Raw genomic sequence first — 25,758 nt, 5'->3', positions numbered from 1 at the left:
ATACTATTCCAAAAGCATAGCTGACTCAGGAATTCTGGGAGTTGAAGTCCATGAGTCATAAAAGAGCCGAGGTTGCCTACCCCTGAACTAGACCCAATGAGCGCAGCAGAGGAAGATACTTTCCACCAAGCATCGCATTAGATTCCGCTTCGCTGGAGCGTCTGCGGAAACTCAGGGCGTGCCGCTCCCGCCGCCTTTATGTCACACGCCTTCATGTCGGGAATTCTGAGAGCTGAAGTCCATACATTTTAAAGTTGCCAAGTTTGGAAAACACTGGGCTAATCCGAAGAGGAACCAACTCGCCGGGACTTCATTGTAGCCGGAGCTTCTTCGATGCGTACTTCCTGCTCCTCCCCTCGGTCATTTTGCTGCTTCCTCAGCTTTGAAAGCCTGGACTTTGCTGCAGTCGATGTTGGCGCCGGTTTTAAATATGGACGCAGGCTTATAAAAGGGAAGGCGAAACGAGCAGCGAAATTTCGTATCCTCTCGTAGCCAAAGCTCGAAAAAGGTGATGGGGAGGGGGGGCGGTTTCCGGCGTTCAGGGACCTGCCGAACGTGGAAAGCTGTAGGCTGCTAGGTTCATAAGAGTTGCTATCCATCTGTTTTGATTTTTTTTAAATGTTTATTTTCGTTATCCTTGCCGTTCGGTGTTGCAGGATTTTTGCCGATTTATGAAATATCGACTTTGAGAAAGAGTTGGTCTCTCAGAGTAACCATATACAACTAGTTCACGGTTCTGTTTCTTTAGAATTGGTTTTCAAATATTCTGGACCATGCATACTAACAAGACAGGCATATCAATAAGAAATGCATAGTGATAAGGCACACATATTAACACAACATGCATATTAATACAACATGTATTCCATAGGCTACAAAGGCTCTTTTTCCTTAAATATGATAAACATGTGAAGTGCCAGTCTATATCATGACAAAGGCCCTCCTGGTTAGTGTTTTATGTTGTCCAAGGACCAGTTGCAATATATCCGTACAAAGCCCAAATAATTTATTATACTTATTTACACACACACACACACACCCCTTCTTTCCATGCTTACAAGCTTTTCTGAAAGGACTACAGTTCTTTGTCTTCCTTTGCACTCTCTCTATTCTGTAAGGTAAGGGTACTTGTATCTTTTGTTATCTGGCCTTTTCTTAGGGCTAAGTGAATTCTTCTATTTAGATTTAAGTAAAAAATATCCACCTTCGATTGTGTTGTTGCCAAATGTGTGGGAGCAGTGGACAGCTTAGGTTAGACGTTAGAGTAATAGTACTCTGTGTAGTTTGGAGATTCCCAAGACTCTTTCAGGAGATCTGTGAAATCAAATATTCTTACATTTTGTTGTAATAGAGTAGATATTGGTATTTAAAGTCCCATAAACCAAAGCTTTTGGGGGGGGGTCCTCAATCACTTTAAGAATGTAAGAGTCCTGAGACCAAAAAGTTTGAGAATTACTTTGTAGTAATCCAAAATCATTGTTGCTCCAACTTTGTTTTCTCATACCTTATTCATTAAATACTTTCCTAAAATGAAATAATGGGAATCCTCTTGGTGTCTTTAAGTTTTCAGGGGCTGGAAACTGCTTCCTCCAAAATAATCTGAATTTGACAGTGCATGCATAAATATAACTATATAGTAGTCTATGTGTGATCAGCAACAAAAAATTAAAACGCAAAATGTATCTTCATTCTCCTCTCTTCTGGCTCTTTTCTTTCATGATCTGCATTTTATGATCACTAGTCATTTCTCAACTTTATTAGGTTGTTTTGTTATCTGACCTTTAGACACACACACACACACACACACACACACACACACACATATATATATATACACACACACATCCTACAAACATTGCAATTTCTTAATTTATTTCTTATTTCATTTAAGAAATAAGGTATTTCATGTTATCTTCCCCAAAATCCAGTGAAATCTGTTAGGCTGACTTGATGAATGGAGATCTAAAATTCTCACATTCTCCATCTAAGACTCCAGAGTGATTTTTCCTTGCTTATATCTACTTCTTTCTTGTACATTGATGGTACTAGTGATTACTTATAGATCCATACACAGATAACATAAAATGTAATGAAAGATAAGGGGACATTGTTCCTATGAAATTGCTTTCAGATGTATACAAAATCAGCAGAGTTTTCAATTCCATGTGTAGAATCTGTTGTTGATATAGATGTTCAAGGATGTCTGTTCAAAAATGTCAGATTTGCAAGTGCAATGTCTAACTGTATTTTTGCAGTCTCTCAGGAATGGGGAAAAACTCACAGGTAAGTTTTTTTTCTTTTCTCAGATGTCAGCATTCTCTAAACGGACAAGAACTGCAACAAAACCAGGCATTTCAAAAGATGAATTATCTTCCTTCCTTACATCGTGAGTTAAAATTGTGTTCTAATTTCTGTTCAGTTTTTGTACCTGGAGATGGTATTAGGACAAAATCTAGTGATATTTCTAGCATATTGGGATTGGAGTTTACAAGCATAAGTGTGTACATACATTGATGTTTGACTTGTGTATAAAGCCTAACAATATTAAAATGTTTGAAAGAAGAGTGATAATGTCAGATGAATCAACAGAATCGTGTGTATGTTGATTCACTATGTTCACTGTTCCTGATTTTGGCTTTTCCTTTCCTATGAACTCACAATTTGAAAAGAAGAAAGGAGAAAAATGGATGAACATAAATATTCAATTTATCCATGCAAATTGAAATGTCTGCTATATCGTAGATATGGAATTTAGGAATGGAATTGCAAGAATTGTTGCTTTTGTGCACTTTATATTTGTCCAGCCATATGAAATGTTGTTGCTGGTTTGTTACGTTTTTTATTCGTTTAGTTTTGTGAAATCTATGCAGAGAAAGTTTGCTATGGGTGGATTGGAAAAATGCTTGAAACAATGGACTGATTGGCAGCTCCAAATACAAAACCAGGCTATGAGTAACTGCTTAAAATTGTGTAACGTTGTATAACACTGGAGTGCTTTTCCAGCAAGATTGCTAGTGGCAATATTGTATCCACAATACATTGGTGCAATTTCCTTCTATCTAGAGCAGACATGTCAAACTCGCGACGTCACGTGATGTCGCACGACGTATTGGAACTTTTTCCCATTGCTGGCAATGGGATGGGTGCGGTTTCTCTGTGACGCTCTGGCCTGCGGGCCAGCAGTTTGACACCCCTGATCTAGAGCAGGGGTGCCTATCTAGAGTGGCTGGGTAGAGCAGGGGTGTCAAACTGCCGGCCCACAGGCCGGACGTGTCACGCGGAAGCTGCGCCCACCCCATTGCCGGCAATGGCAAAACAGTCCCGATATGTTGTGCGACATCATGTGATGTTGCGAGTTTGACATGTCTGATCTAGAGCATTATGGGAACTTTGAAAAAACAGTTGTTTCAGGTGTTGGGAAAGACTGTTCTAAAGATAGGCAATAATGTCCACAAATTACGTGTAATTGGCATTCTGTCACTTGTTATAAATAAAAGGCGTGTTTGGTTTCACCATGAATTTTGATATTTTTGTGTCATAAATTCATTTACTGATTGTGGATTTGGGCTATGTAACTGTGAGCTATGCAAGTCTTTTGTCAAGGATAGCATATACATTTTGGTGTCTAAATGCATGCAACCCTTTTGTTTTAAATGTTGAGGCCTGCATATCTTAAGGACAGCGCTCTGTATAATTCCATTTATTACAAACTTTCCCATATCTTGTGCAGATCTTCAGAATCAGAAGATGAACAATATGAAGAGGAATGGAACCCCAAAAAGGAAGCCTCACGTAAGGCCAAAGTGCCAAAACCAAAAGTGCCAAGAGTTGAAAAAAAATCATTGCCCAAGAAGAAATCCACTGTAGCTAAGAAAGGTTCTAAGAAGCTAGTGTTAAAAGAGGAGCCGGTAAGTAATTGAAGTAGGAAGCCATTTAGTTTTCAAAACATTTGAGAGAGAGTAAGAGAGGGCATAGATTATTTTGTGAGATTTATCTGTATTCATCACTATTCCAATTTCCTCTAATTTGGTTCAGTTCTTTTGTATAGATCCAACAACCTGACTTACCTAGAACCTTCTTAATTATCTGGTTTATTGGAATGGAAAAATGGGAATTCCAGGTGCATGTACACTGTGCTACATGCAAGAAAGATCTGCCCCTATGTTTTTTTCACGAGTCACATTAACCTCTGTAATTTATCCAGCATACTTGATGTGAAGTATGTTCCTTGAAACATGCATTTATATTTTTATTTGAACCTTCTGGATGTATATTGGAGCTTCTTATCATAAATCAAGAAGAAATAATAATTTTCTCACATTGTACTATCATACTGTCTCAAGGAACAACCAAAACTCAAGTCCTGCTGGAAGGGATCCAAGTAGTCCTTACAACAGCAGCTGTTGTATTGCCATTACTAAACTAGGTAAAGGTAAAGGTTCCCCCGCACATGCGTGCTAGTCATTTCCAACTCTAGGGGCTGGTGCTCATTTCTGTTTCAAAGCCGAAGAGCCAGCTCTTGTCCGAGGACATCTCCGTGGTCATGTGGCCGGCATGACTAGATGCCAAAGGCTCACGGAACGCTGTTACCTTCCCACCGTAGTGGTCCCTATTTTTCTACTTGCATTTTTACGTGCTTTCGAACTGCTAGGTTGGCAGAAGCTGGGACGAGTAACAGGCGCTCACTCTGTTACGCGGCACTTGGAATTAGACCCGCCAAACTGCCGACCTTCTGATCAGCAAGCTCAGCGTCCTAACCCACTGAGCCACCACGTCCCTTTTATTACTAAACTAAGTGGTGGTAAAGCGTGACCACTCTGCTTATCAATGACTATTACAGCAGTTCTGTTTGCCGTGGTTGAGCAAGGACCAGCTTTCTATAGGCTTCCCTGTTGACTTGTGGGAAATCAGTAGGGAATCTCAGAAGTCACAATAACATGACTGGGTGGTGTGTTTGTGTGTGTACTGTGATGGTCAGAACTTCAGGACTCATAAGTCCCCATTGTTCAGCGCCATCGTAACTGCACTGTGGCTGAACAACTGGTCATAAGTCGAGGACAACCTCAAAGGGCAGCAACAGAAGAAACATGGAACACCGTTGTCTTCCATTCTCTCTGAGTAAAGACCCAAAAGGAGCCTTCCCTTTCAGGTCTTATTGGATAGGCAGCAACTGTTGAGAAAAGGCAGTCTCAAATAATGCTGCTGGAAGCTTCACATGTGGTGCATAACACACTTAATTGCAATCTGTTACCAGAGAAAGCAAATTTTATTAGGGCTGATCATTTTTTGTTCTAACTTTGTGACTGAAAACTGATCTTGAATCTTGGACTAAAGGAGAAAATAGGTTGGCTTTAAGAGCAGTTATGTTTGGGTGCTTCTGATGGTTTATCTGTAATCAGTGACAGTAACAATGGTCTTTCCTGAGGCACTCATGTTTTCTGCACTTACATTTTACTAAGCAGGATGCTGATATATACAGTAGCTTTTCCCCCACTCGATGACGCTTGTTCCATTCCTCCATCATCCTAAAGGCTATAATGATATGTAGTAAGTCATTGGTGCGGTTTATGTTCAGACTAGTTGTGGTCAGTACTAATATCTCTTAATGTATTTTGATGGTTTGAGTAGGGCTCACCTTTGCCTATTGCCATACCTGGAGGAACAGAAAAAATGACAGAGGAAGATGTCAATGTGAGCTGTTCAACCAAAAAGCTCCCAGTGAAGAAGGTTGGCAGCATTAAAAGTGAACTTGGCTCGGTAAATGCAGATAAACCATCCACAAGTTCTACAGTATCTAAAAAAAAATATAAGATGGAAGAGTCTGAAGAAGATTTTACATTTGAAGAACCTCCCTTAAAAAAATTTAAAACAGGATGTCCTCAGGAGGAATGTGTAAAATATGCCGCAGGTGGCAAACTGAATGGGCACCATAAAATGAACTGGGACATTGTACAGGTATGTAATGTTTGTTTATAATTCTGGAGGAAACTCGAGTGAAGTTGTACATTCATTTTATTTCTGATGTATGTAATATTTGGAGGTATTCCCCCCCAAAAATGTTTGGGTCGGCCTTTATTTTTATAAAAAGCAGCACATTGTCTTCCCTCTTTTTAATGAGAATTTATCCTGAGCATTAGCTATGGTAAGGAAGGTTACATTTAGTATTACATTTCACAAAAATATCAAAAAAGTTATTTTGTTATTTGTAAGTAAAAGAAAAATTATGAAAGACTTTTTTTTAATTCTGACTCTTAACGTTTGCTTGTCAAAGATTAGAAAATACTCCAGGATTTAAAAAGTGGTAATTTGGTATATGCTGTGCTAAAAATATATTCCAGCCCCAAGGAAATATTTTTATCATACTAAATGAGAGGCATGTTTCAGTTTTCTGAGTGCTTTGCGGAACATATACAGTGTTTTTTAAAATTGGGAAAGAAAGGGTTTATCATTTTATGAGATGAAAGAGGGTTCCTTCTATTTCTTTTTTGTCTTGTAATTTATAAGAAAAAATACTAATTGTTGCTGTTTTTAGTGGGTGGTGAAGCTCTTTGTTCACATTCACATTTCTAAGCATGGTAGGTAACTTGATGCTATAGGTACCCATTATATATATATATATATATAACAAAATGAAATTGGTGAAAAAAGTAAAGTTCTACATTTAGGCAAGAAAAGCCAAATGTACAGGTATAGTGTAGGTGGTACCTTGCTCAATAGTAGTAACTGTGAGAGGGATCTTGGAGTCCTAATGGACAATCACTTAGATATGAGCCAGCAGTGTGCTGCAGCTGCCAAAAAAGCCAACACAATGTTAAGCTGCATTAACAGAGGGATACAGTTGAGATCACGTGAAGTGTTAGTACCACATTACAATGCCTTGGTAAGGCCACACTTGGAATGCTGCATCCAGTTTTGGTCACCACGATGTAAAAAAGATGTTGAGACTCTGGAAAGAGTACAGAGAAGAGCAACAAAGATGATTAGGGGACTGGAGGCTAAAACATATAAGGAACGGCTGCTCTAATTGGGTATGTCTAGTTTAATGAAGCGAAGGACGAGGGGTGACATGATAGCAGTGTTCCAGTATCTCAGGGGCTGCCACAAAGAGGAGGGAGTCAAGCTATTCTCCAAAGCACCTGAAAGCAGAACAAGAAGCAACGGATGGAAACTAGTCAAGGAGAGAAGCAACCTAGAACTAAGGAGAAACTTCCTGACTGTTAGAACAATTAACCAGTGGAACAACCTGCCTCCAGAAGTGGTGAATGCTCAAACACTGGAAGTTTTTAAGAAGAGACTGGCCAGCCATTTGTCTGAAATGGTATAGGGTTTTCTGCCTGAGCAGGGGGTTGACCTCCAAGGTCCCTTCCAACTTCATCATCATCATCATCATCATCATTATTATTATTATTTAAACATTTTTCTCAGTTGCTAAAACTGTTTAACTTTATTTTTTAATGTAATTTTTAAAGGTAGCTGCCATTCTAATAAACATCTTCATCAATGATTTTATTTATTTCGATGAAGCTTAAATTCCTCTCCCCCTTTTTTCCATTCTAGCAAACATTTGCTTCAATGATTTTATTTATTTTTTACAAAGCGTCTAATCCCCTTCCCTCCCTCCCAACATTGATTAGTTACAGTAGCCCAAAGTGCTGGGGAAAGAGAAAAGTAAGTGGAAGCTGAAATGTAGAAACTGCTCCTCCAATAAATGGATGGATGCTTGTTCCTGACCACCTCAGCTATAACAAAAATTTTGTGGGCATGTTAGGATTATTTCAACAGTTGGATTGTGGCCCTCAGTTCAAAAGTCTTACTTTTGAAACTTGGCTGACAATACCTGTAAACATGTTTTTTCTATTAGAACCCAGGAAATACAATTAAGATACTATGCTAAAAGGTTCACCTCTCGGATGAGTAGCAACCACAAGGTTTTTTTCCCCATTCTCTTTTTATAAAGTAACTATCACCTGGGAAAGTACATTTTTATAATGGTGAAGATCCTCCCAAAAATATTTATTAGTTTTGCTCCCTTTCCACTCTTCAAATTTTCAGGAATTCTGGAAAAAAGCTGGGCTGAATCATTCAGGCCTAGTTTTCATGTGAATCATTTTGGGGATATGGTTTTAAGAATGAAAAATGAGTATTTTATAAATAAACATAATTATTATCAGATGTTTGCCTTATTAAGCAGATTGCTGTAAGATGATAGCCATAACCATTTCTTCTCCAAGCTTAACATTTTCAGAATCTTGTGAGAAATTCATACTTGGGACTTTTTACTGTGGCTTGCAGGTTTTGTCACAAAGGACTGATATTGAAGAATGGATGTGCGCCAATATAGTCAAGCTTTTCAATGATGATAATACGATCCCTTTTATTGTTCGGTATCGGAAGGAACTTATCAATAATATGGAAGCTGATGTGCTGCGTAAGGTGCAACAAACAATGCAAGAACTACAGTATGTATTAAAGCATTGGGATGGGGGGATATAAAAGGAGAGTTACAATGGAAAATAATATAACATATAAAATAATACAATAAAATAATATAACATCTAAAACATATAAGGAAGGGTTGCTGGAATTGGGTATGTCTAGTTTAGGGTTTCCTGCCTGAGCAGGGGGTTGGACTAAATGACCTCCAAGGTCTTTTTATTATTATTATTATTATTATTATTATTATTATTATTATTATTATTATTATTATTATTATTATTATTATTATTATTAGAACTCTGAGTAGATCTAAATTGTTTAGAGCAGCCACATTTATGATGTCTAAAAGGAAGGTGCTGTTATTAACTTGAGATCCCATTTCAGTACTGGGAGCTTGTTTCAGTGGGAGAAAGACTTCTCAGCAGTGAACAACTGAGAGCCTGAGAACTGTAGCACCTTATTTACCTTTAAATTTCCTCAAGTGCAAAAAAACCAAAAAAGTTACAGTTCCTACCCATCAAGTCATTTCCAACTGACTTGATGGGCGATAATCATTTTTATCCTTTCCCTGCAGTGTTTAATGAATAAAAGAAAATGAAATGAAGTCCTCTGTTCAGGATTTTGGAGAATTGAAAAGAAAGGAAAAGGAAAAATATTCATATTTTTGAGGGGAGGAGAAAGAATAAGGAAAAGCTTTAGCATGATTAGCAGTGATAGGCAGAATTTTTAAATTATTTTCTTAACCCAGAGACATTATTGAAGGATATTATCATTTTTAAAAAAGATTTTCCAGTTTTACATATAAGTATTTAGAAGGCAATGTGGTAATTGGGTTAAACAATAATTCAGTAATACAGTCTTTAGTAGGTATCTCAGGTTACATCATCAAAAATTTCTTCTCTGTTTCCCTTAACATTTACTATTTCATATTTAAGCTAATAAATTTCTAATTGTATCAAAATTCAGTATAAACTTCATTATCACATTTATAAATACATTTTTGCTTATACATATCTGAATAAATCTGGATAAACAATGTCCTGTTATTAAATTTTACCTAATTTTAATTTTTAGTTACTTATTTCCAGTTTGATCTTTAATATCCATAGTATTCAACTTTCAGATAACCCAAATTTCCTTCATCTCACTTCATAAAAATTATGTCTAAAATACACATATTAGTTACTTAACTATATTCTTACTCTATTCCATAAACATTTTCTACTTCCCACCCTAATACATCACCACCTTAATAATAGAATGCTGGAATGTAGATTAGTCTAGTTATATCAGAAGAGTCATATCACATTGAAGTGGTATTGGTATGCCCTGTTTTACTTTTTACTGAAATAGGTTCAAATCAATATTGTTTTTAACTTTGTTATTACTTTTTCCTTAAGCAATTACTGCAGTCTTGCAAGTGTTAACAGAGGAGTTCATGGGGGAATGTTTACAGATCTCACAACTTGTCTGAATTCCAATAATGGAGAGGATTCTTTTTAAAAAGTTGATTCCTGGATTGATATAAGAGATTATGATATAAGCAGCCAGCTACAAACTTTATCAGGGAAGCCAATAGAAAAAAAAAGTTGAAAAGGTTTCTGCCCCATGACTGATTGTCAGGGCCCACCAACTGATTGTCAGGGCCCACCGCAAAACCTCATCCCAAGAAAGCAGAACTCATGGAAGCAGGCTCTTCCAAAAGGAACATTTATTAGGAGAAGATCAAAAGGTTAAACTAAGTATCCCCAAGAAACCCCACCCCATAGATCATCTGGAGGTTACATTCCTTTCTTCCTCTCCCCTTGCTAAGGTAATAAACCCGCCATCAATTCCCCCCCCCCCCCCCCAGTATGACAGAAGCCAGGGAAACTCTTGAAAATTCTTTCTCAGTGAAAACTACCTTAATTGTGTTTCTAAAAGAAGAAGCTACTCATCCATTGATTATGATTTTCACATAAGAAAGTGCCTTTTCTATTGAGCCAGTGGAACAGTTCAGTCTGAGAGTCCCTATGAACAATATATATGGAAGGTTTCACAGTGAGGTGATACTGGCTCAGGGATGCAGCAAAGTTAGGAATAGCATTTATATAAATATGCTATTAAATGCAAATTTTTAATTCTGCTACCTATGCTTGCTTTTAGGACTTTAGCAAAAAAGGTTCATGTCTCAATACAAAAACTTGAAAAAGAAAGAAAACTGACAGGAAGTCTTTTAACTACATTATTAAACTGCAAAACTTTGGAGGAGCTGGATCATGTGGTTAGTATAATATTTTAATGTAAATTTTCATATACCTTAATTGTGTTCGATTTTTTTTCCCAAACATTGGGAAATCATTTTATGGAAATTGTGGCCATAACCACTTAGAAGCCATTTTATACTGGATTAGATCATTACTATATTATCTAATAACAGTTCTACACCCTTTAAGATTTTAATTTTCCCAGTCTTATTTGGAAGTGCAAACAACTGAGACCTCTTAACGCAGGACATGTCCTGAGCCATTGAAATATGGCTCGATCCTGGTTCATATATGATACAAGCTATTTTCTCAGGCAAAAGAGAATTATAAAGGCAGCTTACCAAAAGCAGAAAAAGGAAGGAAGAGGCAGACTCCCGGTGGTTACTGGTAGTGCAGTAAAGTCTCCTTTTAATGGACATTTTGTGAAATGGAAGAATCTATTATTCAGCAATGTCCAATAGGGGTTTTGATATTAATGCCAAGTACATTGTTTTTACATTATTTGCATCATTACAGCATTATACAAGTGATGAAAAGCACAGTCAAAGTTTGATCTGTTGCATGCAAAGTCTGCCTCATTAAGCTTTGGTTTCACTGTAGTTATTATTATTTTCTTTGAATTTGAATTTCTTTGAATTTCACCCAGGCATTTTGTTTTTTGGATCCAAAATCTATTATACCGATTGGAACTACAATAGATCTGAAATGGAAAGGAAGTAAGGCAATTAAAAGTGTTCCATTTCTTTGCTATTTCACATAGTGCAAATTGAGTTAAGACTGCTTCAGCCTTAGCTAAAATACAGTATGCCTCTCCTTTCAATCAGTATAGTATGTACAGAAACATGAACATTCTTTGCCTTTGAAGAAAGCATTTGCTCAAAACATTCTCATTTCATAGTTGCTTTTAGTCAACAGTTTGAAGCTGGCTTTTATAAATTATTAGATTTGAGACCCACATTTTTACTCCCTGTGAACTGCTATCCTCTTCCCCTCTGGCATATTTTTATAAGTATATAGAATTATGCTATAAACATGTGTTCTAAAAATTAGACTTGGAGTTATGAAGCGTAGGAGAAGATTAAGGATTATGAATGTATTCCTACCCAGGAAAGATTGTTAGCAGTTATTGATCTTTTCATTGATAAAGACTTCCTAAATTTCCAGGAAGCCTGGGTTTCATTTTCAGCATATACTCTTGGTCTACCTTATTATATACCGGTAATCCCAACATTAGAAATAATGTTTAGTCGATTTCAGTAGGGTTTGCCTCTAGCATTAGAGTCTCTCTCACACACACAGTAGTCAATGTTTATTGAATAAGTGACACCCAGTTAGATTCTCACTTTATGCTAAATATAAAACATGGGTTAAATATTAGAGTTGGCTGGTTTCATACAGCACACTAAGCTAAGCAAAACCAGCTATGTCACAATTCAGCATGTGTGAACTAACTTGATTTAAAAGAAGAAAGATGACTATTACTATTTTTCATATTTTAAATAAAGCAGATAAAGGATAAGTTACATGTATACTGTATATGGCAGGCTTGCTCACTGTGTAGGTTAGGAGGACTTTGGCTTTTCTAGCTGGAATGTCCAAAACAATGAAGAAGCAAAAATGTAATGATAGATTTAAGTTAAACAAGGTAGGTTACAATTGAATGTTAGAAAAAAACCTTGAAATGCTGTATAGGTAATCAATTATCTAGGAGGCTATTGGATCAGTTAATTGATCTCTGATAACTTATTCTATATACTAGATATCATCACCTTGTTTGCATCCTGAGGACGGAAAAATTTGAAAGCTTGGGACAACAAAATTATATACATGTACATGCGTGCACAAACACTGTGTGTGTGTGTGTGTGTGTGTGTGTGTGTGTGTGTATGTATATATAATATATATGAAACAGGAAATAAAGATTTGTCCCATGTTTGGGGCCTAGCAAGGTAATCTAAATAGTTAACAAGCATTTAACACATATCTCCCTTGCTTCTCAGCTAACAAAGTGAGATAGAGCTTGTGGCCTAGAGGTAAAAACAACTGCCTAATGTGCAATCAGCCCAGGTTCGAATCTCAGAAGGGCATGGCTGACTGATGAAAACAAATAAGTTTGAAATGCATATCAGTCTCCCTTTAATTCTTTGTTAGCAATCTAAAAAATTTTTTTACACAAATATGAGCTGTCACTGTTGTGACTACTGCCTGTCGATGGCCTTTGTCCCATGTTTGGGGCCTAGCAAGGTAATCTAAATAGTTAACAAGCATTTAACATATATATATATATATATATATATATATATATATATATATATATATATATATATATATATATATATATATATATATATATATATATATATATATATATATATATATATATATATATATATATATATATATATATGTGTGTGTGTGTGTGTGTGTGTGTGTGTGTGTATGTATATGTATATGTATATGTATATGTATATATGTATATATATGTTAAATGTTTGTTAAGTATTTAGAATGCACTTGCTTAGGTCCCAAACATGGGACAAATCTTATTTCCTGTTTTAGCCTAACCCAAGGCCATCTACAGGCAGTAGCCACAGCAGTGGCAGCTCATATTTGTGTAATTTTTTTGGCTTGCTAACAAAGAAGCAAAATTTACACACACACACACACACACACACACACACATTGTAGCCCTTATGTTATGTAGCCCTTATGTTTAGTCTCATACAGTATTATCTATTATAGTATGCACCATATAAACCTGGAAGCAAAGGAACTAAAGCACAAAGAGCTAAACAGTTGGGCTTGGAACAAGCAGCCAACTTGCTCCTTGAGAATCCGAAGGAACTCAACTTATTCTTTTATGTCAAGTCCAATGTCAAAGGTAAGCGTGTATCTTTTAGAAGCATTAGAGTATATAAACAGAAATGTTTTGAGTATGGTTCTGCAATTTGGTGGAAACTTGTAGCCCCTTTGAGAACAGCAAACGGCTTTGTTTGCAGCAGATTCCCGCCTTTTTCTGAATTATCTATTGTCCTGGTTAGAAATTCTGGAGGCCTGGTGATAATAGAGTCAGTACTGGGTAAATTAACTTGGCTTGAGATAATATTCTCATTGTACCTTTTCTTCAGATGCTTGCTGAATGTGAGTAGAAACTAAGTAGATTGGAGAACTCTTTCCCCCAGCCCCATTCACTGAAGTTCCCTTTGTTATTTTAAAATACTGTATACTGTTGGCTTTTCAGTAGGAAAGCTATTTGTTCATGTATAACATTTCCATTCCTCACCAATAATCCTCAGGTTTATTCAAGCATACAAAAGTTTTTAAATATGCTTAATACTGTTGATTAAAATGACTGAGATTGACTATGACAAAGAAGTTAGTTCCAATAAAGATGCATGTTTTCTGGCAGGCCGGTGCTGTTTTCTACCATCCCTAGAGATCTCTAGGGTGGAAAGGCTGAGGTAAATCAAGAATACATAAATATCTTTGATCCCAAATGAGCCTCAACAACATCAACTTCCTCCTGATTAGTGAAAATACTTAAGAAGATACTGAAGCTTGCAGCCACGTTTTAGTATGCTGCCATACATACAGTTTCAACACATTGTAATATAAAATATTAAAAGATTAATAACTTGCTTAAAAGGGATAAAGAAGAGGCAAATCTGCACTTAATCATTAAGGGGATGACTGAAAGAGATAGATGTCAGCTCTTTGAGGAAGATCAAGTTAGGCAATAGGCAATGTAAAGATTGTTGGAGCTCTACCCTATAGTTGTAGGTCTGAAAATAGAATCTTTAAAGCTTGGCAGTTTCCCTCTGTCACGTGTTATACCAAAGTGGTTTTTTAAATCTCATTTTCACAATTGTTTATTCTTCTCTCTCTCTCTCTCTCTCTCTCTCTCTCTCTCTCTCTCTCTCTCTCTCTCTCTCTCTCTCTCTCTCTCTCTCTCTCTTACTCTTTGCTAATGGTACTTGGATATCTTTGCTTTATCTCTGTTTTCTTCTATAGTAGGATAGGATGGTTTGGGAAGGAGTTAAGGAAAGTGTGTGGGTCTGTAATTCATTCCCAAAACAACGTTCCAGGGTTTTCTTGGCATTCAAGAGGGGGGGGGACTGAGTCTAATAGAGCACAGATATATAACCTTGGGTAACATTAATTTATATCAGGGAAACAATAATGCTTTGAGGTAAAGTGAGAAAAAGAGTGTTATCATTGACAAGATAATCTCTATACCTGCTCTGTCTTAAGCCAGATTGTCCAGGCCTGGGTACTCGAAGGAGTCATGGATTGTAAATAATCATATTATTTACTACTTTCCCCACAGAACAGTTAGCTTGTTAATCATTTGCCATTAAGGTTTTTGTTAATATGCTAAGATAATAAAGCTGATGGGCAAGTGTTACAATTCACTGCTTCTGACCTCTGAGACAAAAGAAAATTAATTTTGAAAGAGGTGATGTTTTTTATTTCGTACGTTAGAGTATAATGTGTATACAGTATAGTGTAATTATAGATAAATCTGTAGGGGGCAATCTTAGATAGCAAAATGTACTGATTTTTTTTTAAAAAATATGCTTCTTATAGAGAATGACCTAAACAGTGTTTCCAGTTCATCTTTTAACAGGGTTTTTCTTTTTGGAAAAAAAATGTTTTACTAACATTTTGTTAAAATAAAATTCTGTAGCTGGGAGGTACTGTTAACTGAACTTTATGATAGTTTCCACAAGACCTCCTTGTTGATTTTAGCAAGAGGAACATTATTGGTTCACACTTTTTGTATAACTCTCTCGATGTTTTGTCACCAGGCTAGGTCTGGCACTCATCAAAAAGACAAGAGGTGTCTATTCTGAGTGTATTTTATTGGGCAGGAAGTGGGTTTGAAGCCATCAGTTGTTGTTACACATAGGCTGTCTGTGAAAGGTGAATTATATGGTTGAGTTAGCTGTGAAATGTTTCAGTTCAGGTGCAGCATAGATGACAAATGTGCAACATTGTTTTTCTGTGACTGGGAAAAGGATGTGAAGTCCCTGAAACAGTTAGGCCTGGTGTAAGTAGAACTGTGACCTTCTCTTGCTTGACATCAGAACAATTCTTGCTGCATGGTTCAGTCTTTACTGAATAATAATAATAATAATAATAATAATAATAATAATAATAATAATAATAATAATAATAATAATAATAATAATAATTTTATTTATATACCGCCCTTCTCCCAAAGGACTCAGGGCGGTGACCTTTCATTTTCAGTTGATTTTTGGATTTTGTTAGCTCCCCTTAAAGCTTCGTATTGCCATGTTTGCAGGGCATTCTATTTGGTATTTAAAAACAAAATATTTTCCTTTAGGACTTTCCACCAAAGAGGAAGTAAAATTGGGAGTGCAGCATATCCTGGCCGACATGATTTATAAAGATAAAGAAACAAAGGATTTTATCAGAAATTTGTAAGTAATTTTTTCAGAGACATATCCTTATCTTAGAGATTGGTAACATTGCATTTTGCCAGACCTGTAGATTTGATGAAAGTCTTTGTTCCTGGGTTGAATATATTCTTCCATATGATCAGACAAAAAATTTTGAGGGAGGAAGGAAGCAAGACTTAACATTTATTGTCAGTTTCCCACAAGGAAATTCAGTGGGGAAACCGACAAGAAGTCAGAAGTTGTTCCCACTCCCATTGATTTTTTGCACCCCTGTGGTCATTCTGTTGTCTCGATGGATGGAAGGAAGGAAGGAAGAAGAAAGGGATAGAAGAAGTGGACAGGAACGAGCAAGGAAGAAAGGATGGAACGGAGGGAGGAAGGAAGGAAGGTTAGTTTCCAATCTGCCTGCCAGATTCCCACAAGGAAATGCAATGGAGAAGCTGGTAGGAAGTCGGAAGATGCTCCTGCTCCCACTGCTTTTTTGCCAGCCTGTGGACATTCTGTTTCTCTATTTAAGTAAGGAAATGTCTCTGAAATGATGTCCCAATGAAGCACGAGTTGTCTGATTCTTCCCTAAAAGAGATCAAGTTGCCTTAAAAGGAGCTATTTAGCCAATGCAGACAGGGTGGCAAATCCTCTCCTCCCTTCCCTTCCCTTCCCCTTCCCTCCCCTCCCCTCCCCTTCCCTTCCCTTATCAGACCGTAGCCTCAGTGGGAACTTGTATCAAAGTCCAGTCAGGATAAAGTAGGAAGTCCTCTTGGGCATTTCCTCTATCATTTCATCTCCCCGAGTTCCCCAATAAACTAAGAGGCTGTATTGGTTCTGCATTTTGGGCACTTTGGTGCAATCCAGTCCAGTGATCTTTATTCCACTGGGCAACCAGACCTTTGGTCAAACTGCCCACTAGATTCTCAAGAAACTCCCCAAAGAGCCCTCTGAAAGCCCATAGGATTTATTGGAAAGCCTTACAAATGAGGCCTCACATCTATGGAGATGCATAGAAACATAGAAGCATATGAAGAGCTGTAGTAATGCAGTGGTTAGAATGCAGTATTGCAGGCTAATTCTGCCCTCAGCCAGGAGTTCAGCTGGCTCAAGGTTGACTTCCATCCTTCTGAAGTTGGTAAAATAAGGACACAGATTATTGGGGGCAATATGCTGACTCTGTAAACTGCTTAGAGAGGGCTGTAAAAGTACTATGAAGCAATATATACTAAGTGTAAGTGCTATTGCTGTTGATTGCCAATTTAGCTATTCATCCCTCTGATGCCAATTCTGAAACTTAAGTAGGCAAATTTCTGAGAGTGGAATTCTTTCCTCCTCCACCACCCAGTTTTTTTTTTTTAATTCCATTTATATCCCGCCCTTCTCCGAAGACTCAGGGCGGCTTACAAGCTTAGCAGTAGCCTTCATTCTATGTATATGCCTGCTTATTAGGGCTTTCACACACACCCCAAGCGGCATTATTACAAAGTCAGCTTAATTGCCCCCAACAATCTGGGTCCTCATTTTACCTACCTCGGAAGGATGGAAGGCTGAGTCAACCTTGAGCCTGGTGGGATGCGAACCTGCACTAATTGCAGGCAGCTGGTGTTACTTAAGGAGGCATTAGCCCACTGCTCCACCAAGGCTCAATTCAAGATCAACATTTAGAGCACTGTTTATCGACCTCGATAACTTTAAGTGGCTGACTTAAAGAAACATAAGGCAGGCTTGCCCTTCAATTAAATTGTGGCTGTCTCAAAATCAGGAGACTTGAAGGCCAGGGATTAGTTCATACTCCTCACAGGATCCAAGCCAGGTGAGATCTCCAAATTCTTTTGCAGGAAGGCATGATATATATAGTTTGACTTTGGCTTACTATGCGATTAACAACTACTTTGTTTGGTTTGTAATTTCTTTTTCTTGGAGAGGTTTTAAGCTAAGACAAAAGCACAATCCACAAGATCACTTAGTACAGGGGATTTTGTCTTTGATTATAAGGGTCATATCAAAAGGGTCTATTCTAAAGTAATAGGTAGGATCAGGATGAAAAAAATTAAATAAATTCCATTCATTTATATCTAATTAAAGTTAAATGGGATAGCCATTAAATATAGCTGTACATTTAATAATTTATGCTATAATTTATAATTTATGCTATCATGACATTAAAATTTCTATTTTCATATCAAATGTCTATAGAGATTCTCAATCATCCAGGTCATGGTTGTCCCAAAGGTGCTTTTTAAAAGGCAGCTGGACTTCCTTGTTTTTTTCTTTGATAATGTTTCGCTGCTCATCCAATACTTCTTCAGTTCTGGCTGAATGATGAGGATCGGAAAGATTTATATTCCTTAGCAGTCACCTGGTCATTAAATTTGTATGTGTGTGGAGGGGGGTATTGGTTTTTGGAAAGCACCTAACGCGTTTCTGACTTGGCATTATGAATGAAATATATCCAGGGCTTTTTTTGTCATAGAATGCTCAGAACGGAGTTCCGGCACCATTTTTTGGATGGAACCTTGTATGGTAGGCAAGGCGGGTTGTATGACATGTGTGAGTTCCGGCACCTTTTTCTTTTACAAAAAAAAGCACTGAATATATCAGATTAATTTTGTAAAATACGTTTGTTCTAATATACTATGAAATTTAGAATGATAATGAAATTACGTATTTTTATTAATGTTGCTATTATTCAGATGTACAGAGAAATTCTCTTGACTAAAGGATTTTGTTTGTTTTAAAAATATAGATGTCAAAGTAAATACGTTTGCATTCAGTCATGTCTAGCAAAAGTGACTTCTAAAAACATCAGTGAAAAAAATGTCAACAAATTTCATCTGTACCAAAATTTTTCTTGCAACATAAAAAGCATTCGACATCACCAGGTATGTTTGCAAATTTTCTAAAGAAGTACCTCTTAAATAAGAAAATAAAAAGATATATTTCTTGCAAGAAATTTGTTATGTACTATGGTAGTTAAAGTATTGACTACTAGTGGGGAAACCTGGGATCTAGTTCATGCTCAGCCACGGAAACTTAGTGAGTCACTTTGAGCCAGTCACTCTCTGGCAGCCCAAAGAGTTGTTGTCTTATGGGGAAAAAGAGCAAGAGAGTACTGCACCTGGAACCTTGCGGTCCTGAATGAAAGGCCAGATATAAATATAGTAGATAAAATAAACAATCTAGTTCTTGAACTATTTTCCTGTTGCCTAGACAGTCTTGTGCATGGAAAGGAAAACATGTTTTGTTTCAAACCTGAAGCAAGCAAATTGTCACTTTGAAGTTTCCCTGTACTGTTCTCGATCGGTCTCAGCTGGCCAAGCCAATATTTGGTGCGTTTGGATTTTTCCAGATTTTAACTGTAACAAATTGTGGAAAGGTCTTAGGAGTGAGTAGAGACGGGTTAGTGTGCCTTGCCCCTCTCTCCTTCTTGCCAACCTGCATCACTTTTGGTATGTTCATGGACAAGACTCAAGTGAACTGGTTGGATGTACAGTATCTTGTTTGTGTGTGGGGTAAGCCAGTGGCTATGCCTCATGGGTTTCAGGTCATGATAATATGATAAACCTGATTTGTTTTTCCTGTAATTTATAGAATAAGCCATAGTGGTTCAGTAAGCTATACAAACCACAATGGCTGGGTTTTCACATGATAATAATGTAAAGATGAGTGGAGAGAAACTATTTGGGAGTACTTTATTGTGGTCCCCTCAGACTGGCCATGTTCCTATTGCTTTAGGAAGAGAGGGATTCCATTCCTTCCCCTTATTTAATGATTTGCTGCCTTTCATCTCTTACACTGCAGTGCAGCCCAGCCATTGATGCCAAAGATATGGCTCTTTGACAGGAATCAAAAGTAAATGGCAAAAAGTAGAAGTAAAATTCTACTTAGGCTTAGCAATCAGGGTCTGGAACAGCCAGTGCCAACCAAGAGGCTCTTGTGGCTTCATGATGAGCAGATAAATTGAATCTGTCATTCAAAGAATTTCCAAACTCACTATCTCCTCTCAACTAAGTTCCTGAACAAGGGATATAAATGGAGGGGGCTGACTCTTCTGTGGGAGAGACTTGGGATTTCAGTAGAAGGATGGATATAGTGAAGTTCTGCTTTCTTATCCAAGTATACCTTTCTGCTGTCTGAATAAATGGTTTAAAGCAGTCCTCTCCACAAGAAGCGAATTGTTAACCTTATCTTCATAGATAGACAAAATGCTGCACTCTCTAATGTCCTGTAAATAAGCTTCCTTTTTACAAAAATAAGAAAAGGTAAAGGTTCCCCCGCATATGCGTGCTAGTCGTTTCCAACTCTAGGGGCCGGTGCTCATCTCCGTTTCAAAGCCGAAGAGCCAGCGTTTGTCCAAGGACATCTCCGTGGTCATGTGGCTGGCATGACTAGATGCCAAAGGCGCACGGAACTTTGTTACCTTCCCACCGTAGTGGTCCCTATTTTTCTACTTGCCTTTTTTACGTGCTTTCAAACTGCTAGGTCGGCAGAAGCTGGGACAAGTAACGGGTGCTCACTCTGTTACGCGGCACTCGGGATTCGACCCGCCAAACTGCCAATCTTCTGATCGACAAGCTCAGCATCCTAACCCACTGAGCCACCACGTCCCTTCTTACAAAAATACTGCCTTGCTACTCTTAGAGCACCACAGTAGAATTTTTTTTAAAAAAAATAGAAGTAGGTTGTCATCAAAATGGCTTTTTTAAAAATATGTGGAGTTTGCTGCTGAATTTTAGTTTAAACCCCTATTGTAGATATATGTAAATATGTAATGTAGTAGACTATCCTACTGTATCCTTGAAGTTGCCCGGCGCAACTGGTACAAACAGCTCTGATCTTCACATGTCAGCTCCCTCTCCCCATTTCCCACCATTAGATGCCCAGGTGTGGATTACCCCCAAATGCCTCCCCTCTCCCTTCTCCTTTGATGGCAGGATGCCAGCAAGGCACCAGGCCAACGATGGAGATCCTGACAGTAAGGGTTACATAAACAGATTCCTTCCCCCAGACATACATGCTCTGTAATTTCTGTGTTTAAGGAGTGAACACTAGTCAACTTTGCATGGCAACATAATATTAGTTTATACGAAACATTTTTAAAATTCAGCTGAAATTTATTTACCAGTAGTCCTTGACTTACGACAATTCAGCGATGTTTGAAGTTATGGTAGTGTTGATCCATCCCCAAAGTTACAGCTGTTGTAGTCACATGATAGCAATTCTGGCACTTGGCAGCCCACCTGCACTTAACAACTGTACTGGTGCCTCAACTTCCCCTCGCACCTATTTCCCGCCATCTGTGGCCTTTTGGTCGCCTGTACTCTGCAGCCTCTGCTGTCCTAGCTCACTTTTTTGCCATCTTCTGCTCTTGCTGCTGACCATGCCTGCCTGCCCTGACCTTTTATGAGGTAGCTACTAGGCACAAAGGCTTTGTTCCTGAGGTCTTGTACTGCAGTTTCCTTGTGAGACCCGAGGAAGATGGTCTCTCAAGTGGTATCAGGATGGGCATGTATCATACTATCAAGAAGATGTAGGATCAGATATATAGTAATCATACCTACGTTTTCCACCTCTTTGTTGAGATTTGTGACTGAAGGAATATAGGTTCTCCAATCCAAGCCCAAATTGTAAATCTCATTGGATTTTTCAAATCTGCTATCTGATTTTTCTCAACCCCTGCGTGGGTTGTTCCTGAGATCAACTTGTGCTTTCTAAGGTTTTTGGAAATTGACTTACTGAGTCACTTGAGCATTTTGAAACATATCTAGCCTATGGACATCAAACAAGGAAGGGGAAAATGCGGCTGTAGTCTAAAAGGGGGTACATTTTCCTGTGAAGACTTGTGGCCATTAGCCAAGTGAAAAGAGTTGCATTAGGCCTTTTCAAAAAGGGAAAATGTTTTCTCCAGAGATAAAAGTGAGCTTGTACCTTTTATTCTAGGATAATGGCTGAGGAAGATGGAAACATTGTAGATTTCCCCTTGGGACTGACAAGAGTTCAAAATGTTTTCTTTGCACTTCCTGCCCGTGTTTTGAATTATGTCCTGAATCCCATACAGAGTTTCCAATTGTTTCACTCTTTTCTAAGCATGACCATATGGAATATTATTTGGTCTTGCCTCTCTTCAAGGTTTTATGGAACACCAATAGGGAGGGGGCTACATGAATTTTAGAGGAGATCTCATCCCAAAGAAAGGTACCATAACAGAGAAGGCATGCTTCCTGGGTCTTGGTAAATAATATTGTTTAGTGAAAGGAACCTGGAGAATAGCAGCTTGGCTAACGTGTCCTGGCTGGGCAAAGGCCATAGGAGATAGACAGTCTTTCAAATAATCTGGTCATATGTCATATAGGGCTTTTCTAGGAATATAGGAGACAGAGGTATTAGGGATGTTCACTGCCCGGAGATCACCAAATATATTTAAAAACTTTTTTTTTAAAGAGTGGATAAAAAAAATAATAACATCACTTTGAATCACACCTGGAAGCATACTGGCAATCACTGTGGCTCATAAACCAAATCACGTTCCACTAAGAAATACTGAACCAGATTCTTTTGGCAATCACGGAAAATGGAGATCCTGACATCACTCTGTAAGAGGTTCCACTGTTGTAATCTGGAGCCTGGTAGCTCTGCCTTACTCTTAGGCAATTTCAAATCCCTGACCAAGTCGTCTAGTTCACTCTGTGAAATTAGATGTGGTTCAGGAGGAGCCAAAAGTGGGCTAAAGTTTGGATCCGCTGACATCAACGGCCCTGGATCAGCTGCATCCCGCTCATCATCTTTATCATCATCTTGAGTCTAGAGAATAGGATTCTGGTGGATCTGGAACTGACAAGTCCTCACTGTGTGGTACAGGATGCAGTGCAGATGGAATGTTTGGATATTCCATGGTCCACTTCTTTCTTGAGATCCCTTTTGCAATTGGGGGAACCATGCAAAATAGCAGTTGCTACTATAATTGGTGGTTCCCTCCACACCACTGGGACTGTGAAAGGCATGGACTTTTTCTTCTTGTTTAGCCAAAGACGCAGATAATTTGCACATGTAACGCAACATTAATGAGGGGCCCAACTGTTGTCCTGATCCCCTATTTTTTTTACCTTTTTAATCACTACTGTCATACTGTGCTTTTGAGATGCAAATGTAACCATGCCACAAATGTAACAGAAATTATCTGCATTGTTTACACAGTTTTGAGTCATCTTGGCTTCTGATAGGAGAAAATATCATGCAACTGTTCCTTGGAAATGTTAGGCAATGACACTTTCACAAGCCATCAGATGTAACTGTATGATACATAGATCTGACCAAGACAAATGTACCTTGCAATAAAAGAACAATAAAATACAGGTAATAATCTTTAGTCTCAAATGAGGATAAATTTATACACTTCCCTGTGGTACCATTTTCATTGTTCTATCATACTTTTTCAAGACGTTATGAGGCATCGTGATCATTAGACACCTCCCTCCCATGTAGGCAAATATACTCACCTGTGTATAAATCGTTATTGTAAGATGCCTTGAAAACTTTAGCCAACCAGCACCTTTATCACCTGTTTTCTAGTTCATCTAAACAAAATATGTAAGAATTAACACATTTTATCTTGGAGGTTGATAATTTGAATTACAGATAGCCCCTGTGACACATGTATCAAAGATCTTTTAAATTTTGTTGTAGCTCCAGCATACAAATGATAAGGGTGAACCTTTTATAAATGTTCGCTGAGTGATTCAAAAGGCTAAAAAAATTTCATTGCTGAAGTACCTGGTTTTAAGTCATATAAAACAAATCTATTATTCTTTAAAACTGAAACCAAGGTAATAGAAGATACTCCAAATCTCTATTCCAAATTTAATTGTTGCATATTATTCATATTTAAGGGACGTGGTGGCTCAATGGGTTAGGACGCTGAGCTTGTCGATCAGAAGGTCGGCAGTTTGGCGGGTCAAATCCCGAGTGCCGCATAGCAGAGTGAGCGCCTGTTACTCGTCCCAGCTTCTGCCAACCTAGCAGTTCGAAAACATGTAAAAATGCAAGTAGAAAAATAGGGACCACTACGGTGGGAAGGTAACAGCGTTCCGTGCGCCTTTGGCGTCTAGTCATTTATTTATTTATTTATTATTGGGACTTATATGCCGCCCTATCTCCCGAAGGACTCAGGGCGGCTAACAACAATAACATACAATAAATACAGAAGTCATGCCGGCCACATGACCACGGAGACGTCCTCGGACAAGCGCTCGCTCTTTGGCTTTGAAACGGAGATGAGCATCGGCCCCTAGAGTCTGAAACGACTAGCACGCATGTGCTGGGGAACCTTTATTCATATTTATTTTTGATGTTTTTTTAAAGAAAATCTAATAAAACATAGCTAATGTTACTTCAGTAGAGGCTTTCTCCAACAGTCTTAATATCTCTGAGGTTTCAGAGGCTGGTGATGCCCATGAATTGCACTTGATGAAGTGTGTTTTGTCTTAAAATGTAACTTAGATGTCACTTGAGAGAGGTGTTTTAGTTTTCATCCCTCTTGTCACAACGGAATAATCCTGGCAGCACTTTGCTTGTGGACGTGCCTCCTCTTCCTCCTACTTGCCCTTTGTTTTGGCAGTCTGGGTACCTGATGTTAAAATATTTCACATGAAATTTTTATTGTTTGCTGTACTGTTCAGTGATATGTCAAGCCTGGTATGTCAACAAGCACCAGAAAAGCTGAAGAATATAAATTGGTGTGATGTCTGCAGGTCACTTTTTAGACCATTGTGTTTAACATATGTGACATGTCTGAGTTAGATAGTGATTGAATTAATGTTTATGATGGACAGGGAATGCTTGCTTGTGACAGGCAGAGGCCTATAGCATCCATCAGTGTGTGCAATGACATGAGTATGTCAACTTTTAACAGCTTTTTAATGGTTTTTGCAAGTCTAATGTATTAAAAATGCATGGTTTTGTTAACATTTAGGCGCACATAGACAGCAAGTGTACATAGCAATCATCTGCTTTCTCTCTCTTGGCAGTTTAAATGCATGTTTGTTTTATTTAATGGAAATCTTCCATCAAGTGAATCAGAAAGTGAACATAGGGAGCAACCTTATACAATTTTACACATTCTAAATGTTTTGGACAGCAGTTCTCATTATCACCAGTCAGTATGGCCGTTGGGATGATGTTAGTTTTAGTCTGACATACCTGGAGGATACTGGTTAGGGAATACATGCAGCATAGTGGTTAGCTTGCTGAACAAGGTTTAGGCAGGCTTTTTCTCAGAGTAACCAGTTGGTGGTATACTTTGTGACAGTCACACTATCGTAGCTGAAACCAACAAGTTACGATTGTTCTGAGGGGAAATGGGGAAAAATGGGTCTTGAGAGAATTAATAAAGTAACTACTACATTTTAGCAATTTCTTTGAACATGCAGTGTTGTAGAGGATATCACATGCAAATTTTAAGAAGAAAATTAGGAATAAATTCTTTATCAGCTAAATATCTGGAAAAGAACCAAAATATGTTTAAAGAAACACTGCACAGCTATTGGGAATATGATTGATCTATGTAAATCTACAGCAGAATAATTTTTATTTATTTTTATTTTAATCCCATTTATATCCCGCCCTTCTCCGAAGACTCAGGGCAGCTTACAATTTAAGCACAAATC

At 37.9% G+C, this 25,758-nt stretch overlaps 1 protein-coding gene across 1 annotated transcript in view; it reads left to right on the top strand.

The window, feature by feature from the left end:
• Positions 1–377: 377 nt before the first annotated feature.
• Positions 378–25,758, top strand: part of SRBD1 (S1 RNA binding domain 1) — a 164,826-nt gene continuing 139,445 nt past the window's right edge. The window contains exons 1-9 of the mRNA XM_081315106.1: positions 378–508; positions 2,307–2,386; positions 3,731–3,908; positions 5,629–5,955; positions 8,293–8,459; positions 10,582–10,699; positions 13,425–13,563; positions 16,033–16,129; positions 18,843–18,978. Of these exons, the coding sequence (XP_081171232.1) occupies positions 2,307–2,386; positions 3,731–3,908; positions 5,629–5,955; positions 8,293–8,459; positions 10,582–10,699; positions 13,425–13,563; positions 16,033–16,129; positions 18,843–18,978 (1,242 nt within the window). The 5' untranslated portion in view covers positions 378–508. The remainder of the gene's footprint in view (positions 509–2,306; positions 2,387–3,730; positions 3,909–5,628; positions 5,956–8,292; positions 8,460–10,581; positions 10,700–13,424; positions 13,564–16,032; positions 16,130–18,842; positions 18,979–25,758) is intronic.

This window comes from Vipera berus, assembly GCF_964194415.1.
Source record: "Vipera berus genome assembly, chromosome: 1".
NCBI lineage: Eukaryota > Metazoa > Chordata > Lepidosauria > Squamata > Viperidae > Vipera > Vipera berus.
This window is presented reverse-complemented; position numbering and strand designations above follow the sequence as displayed.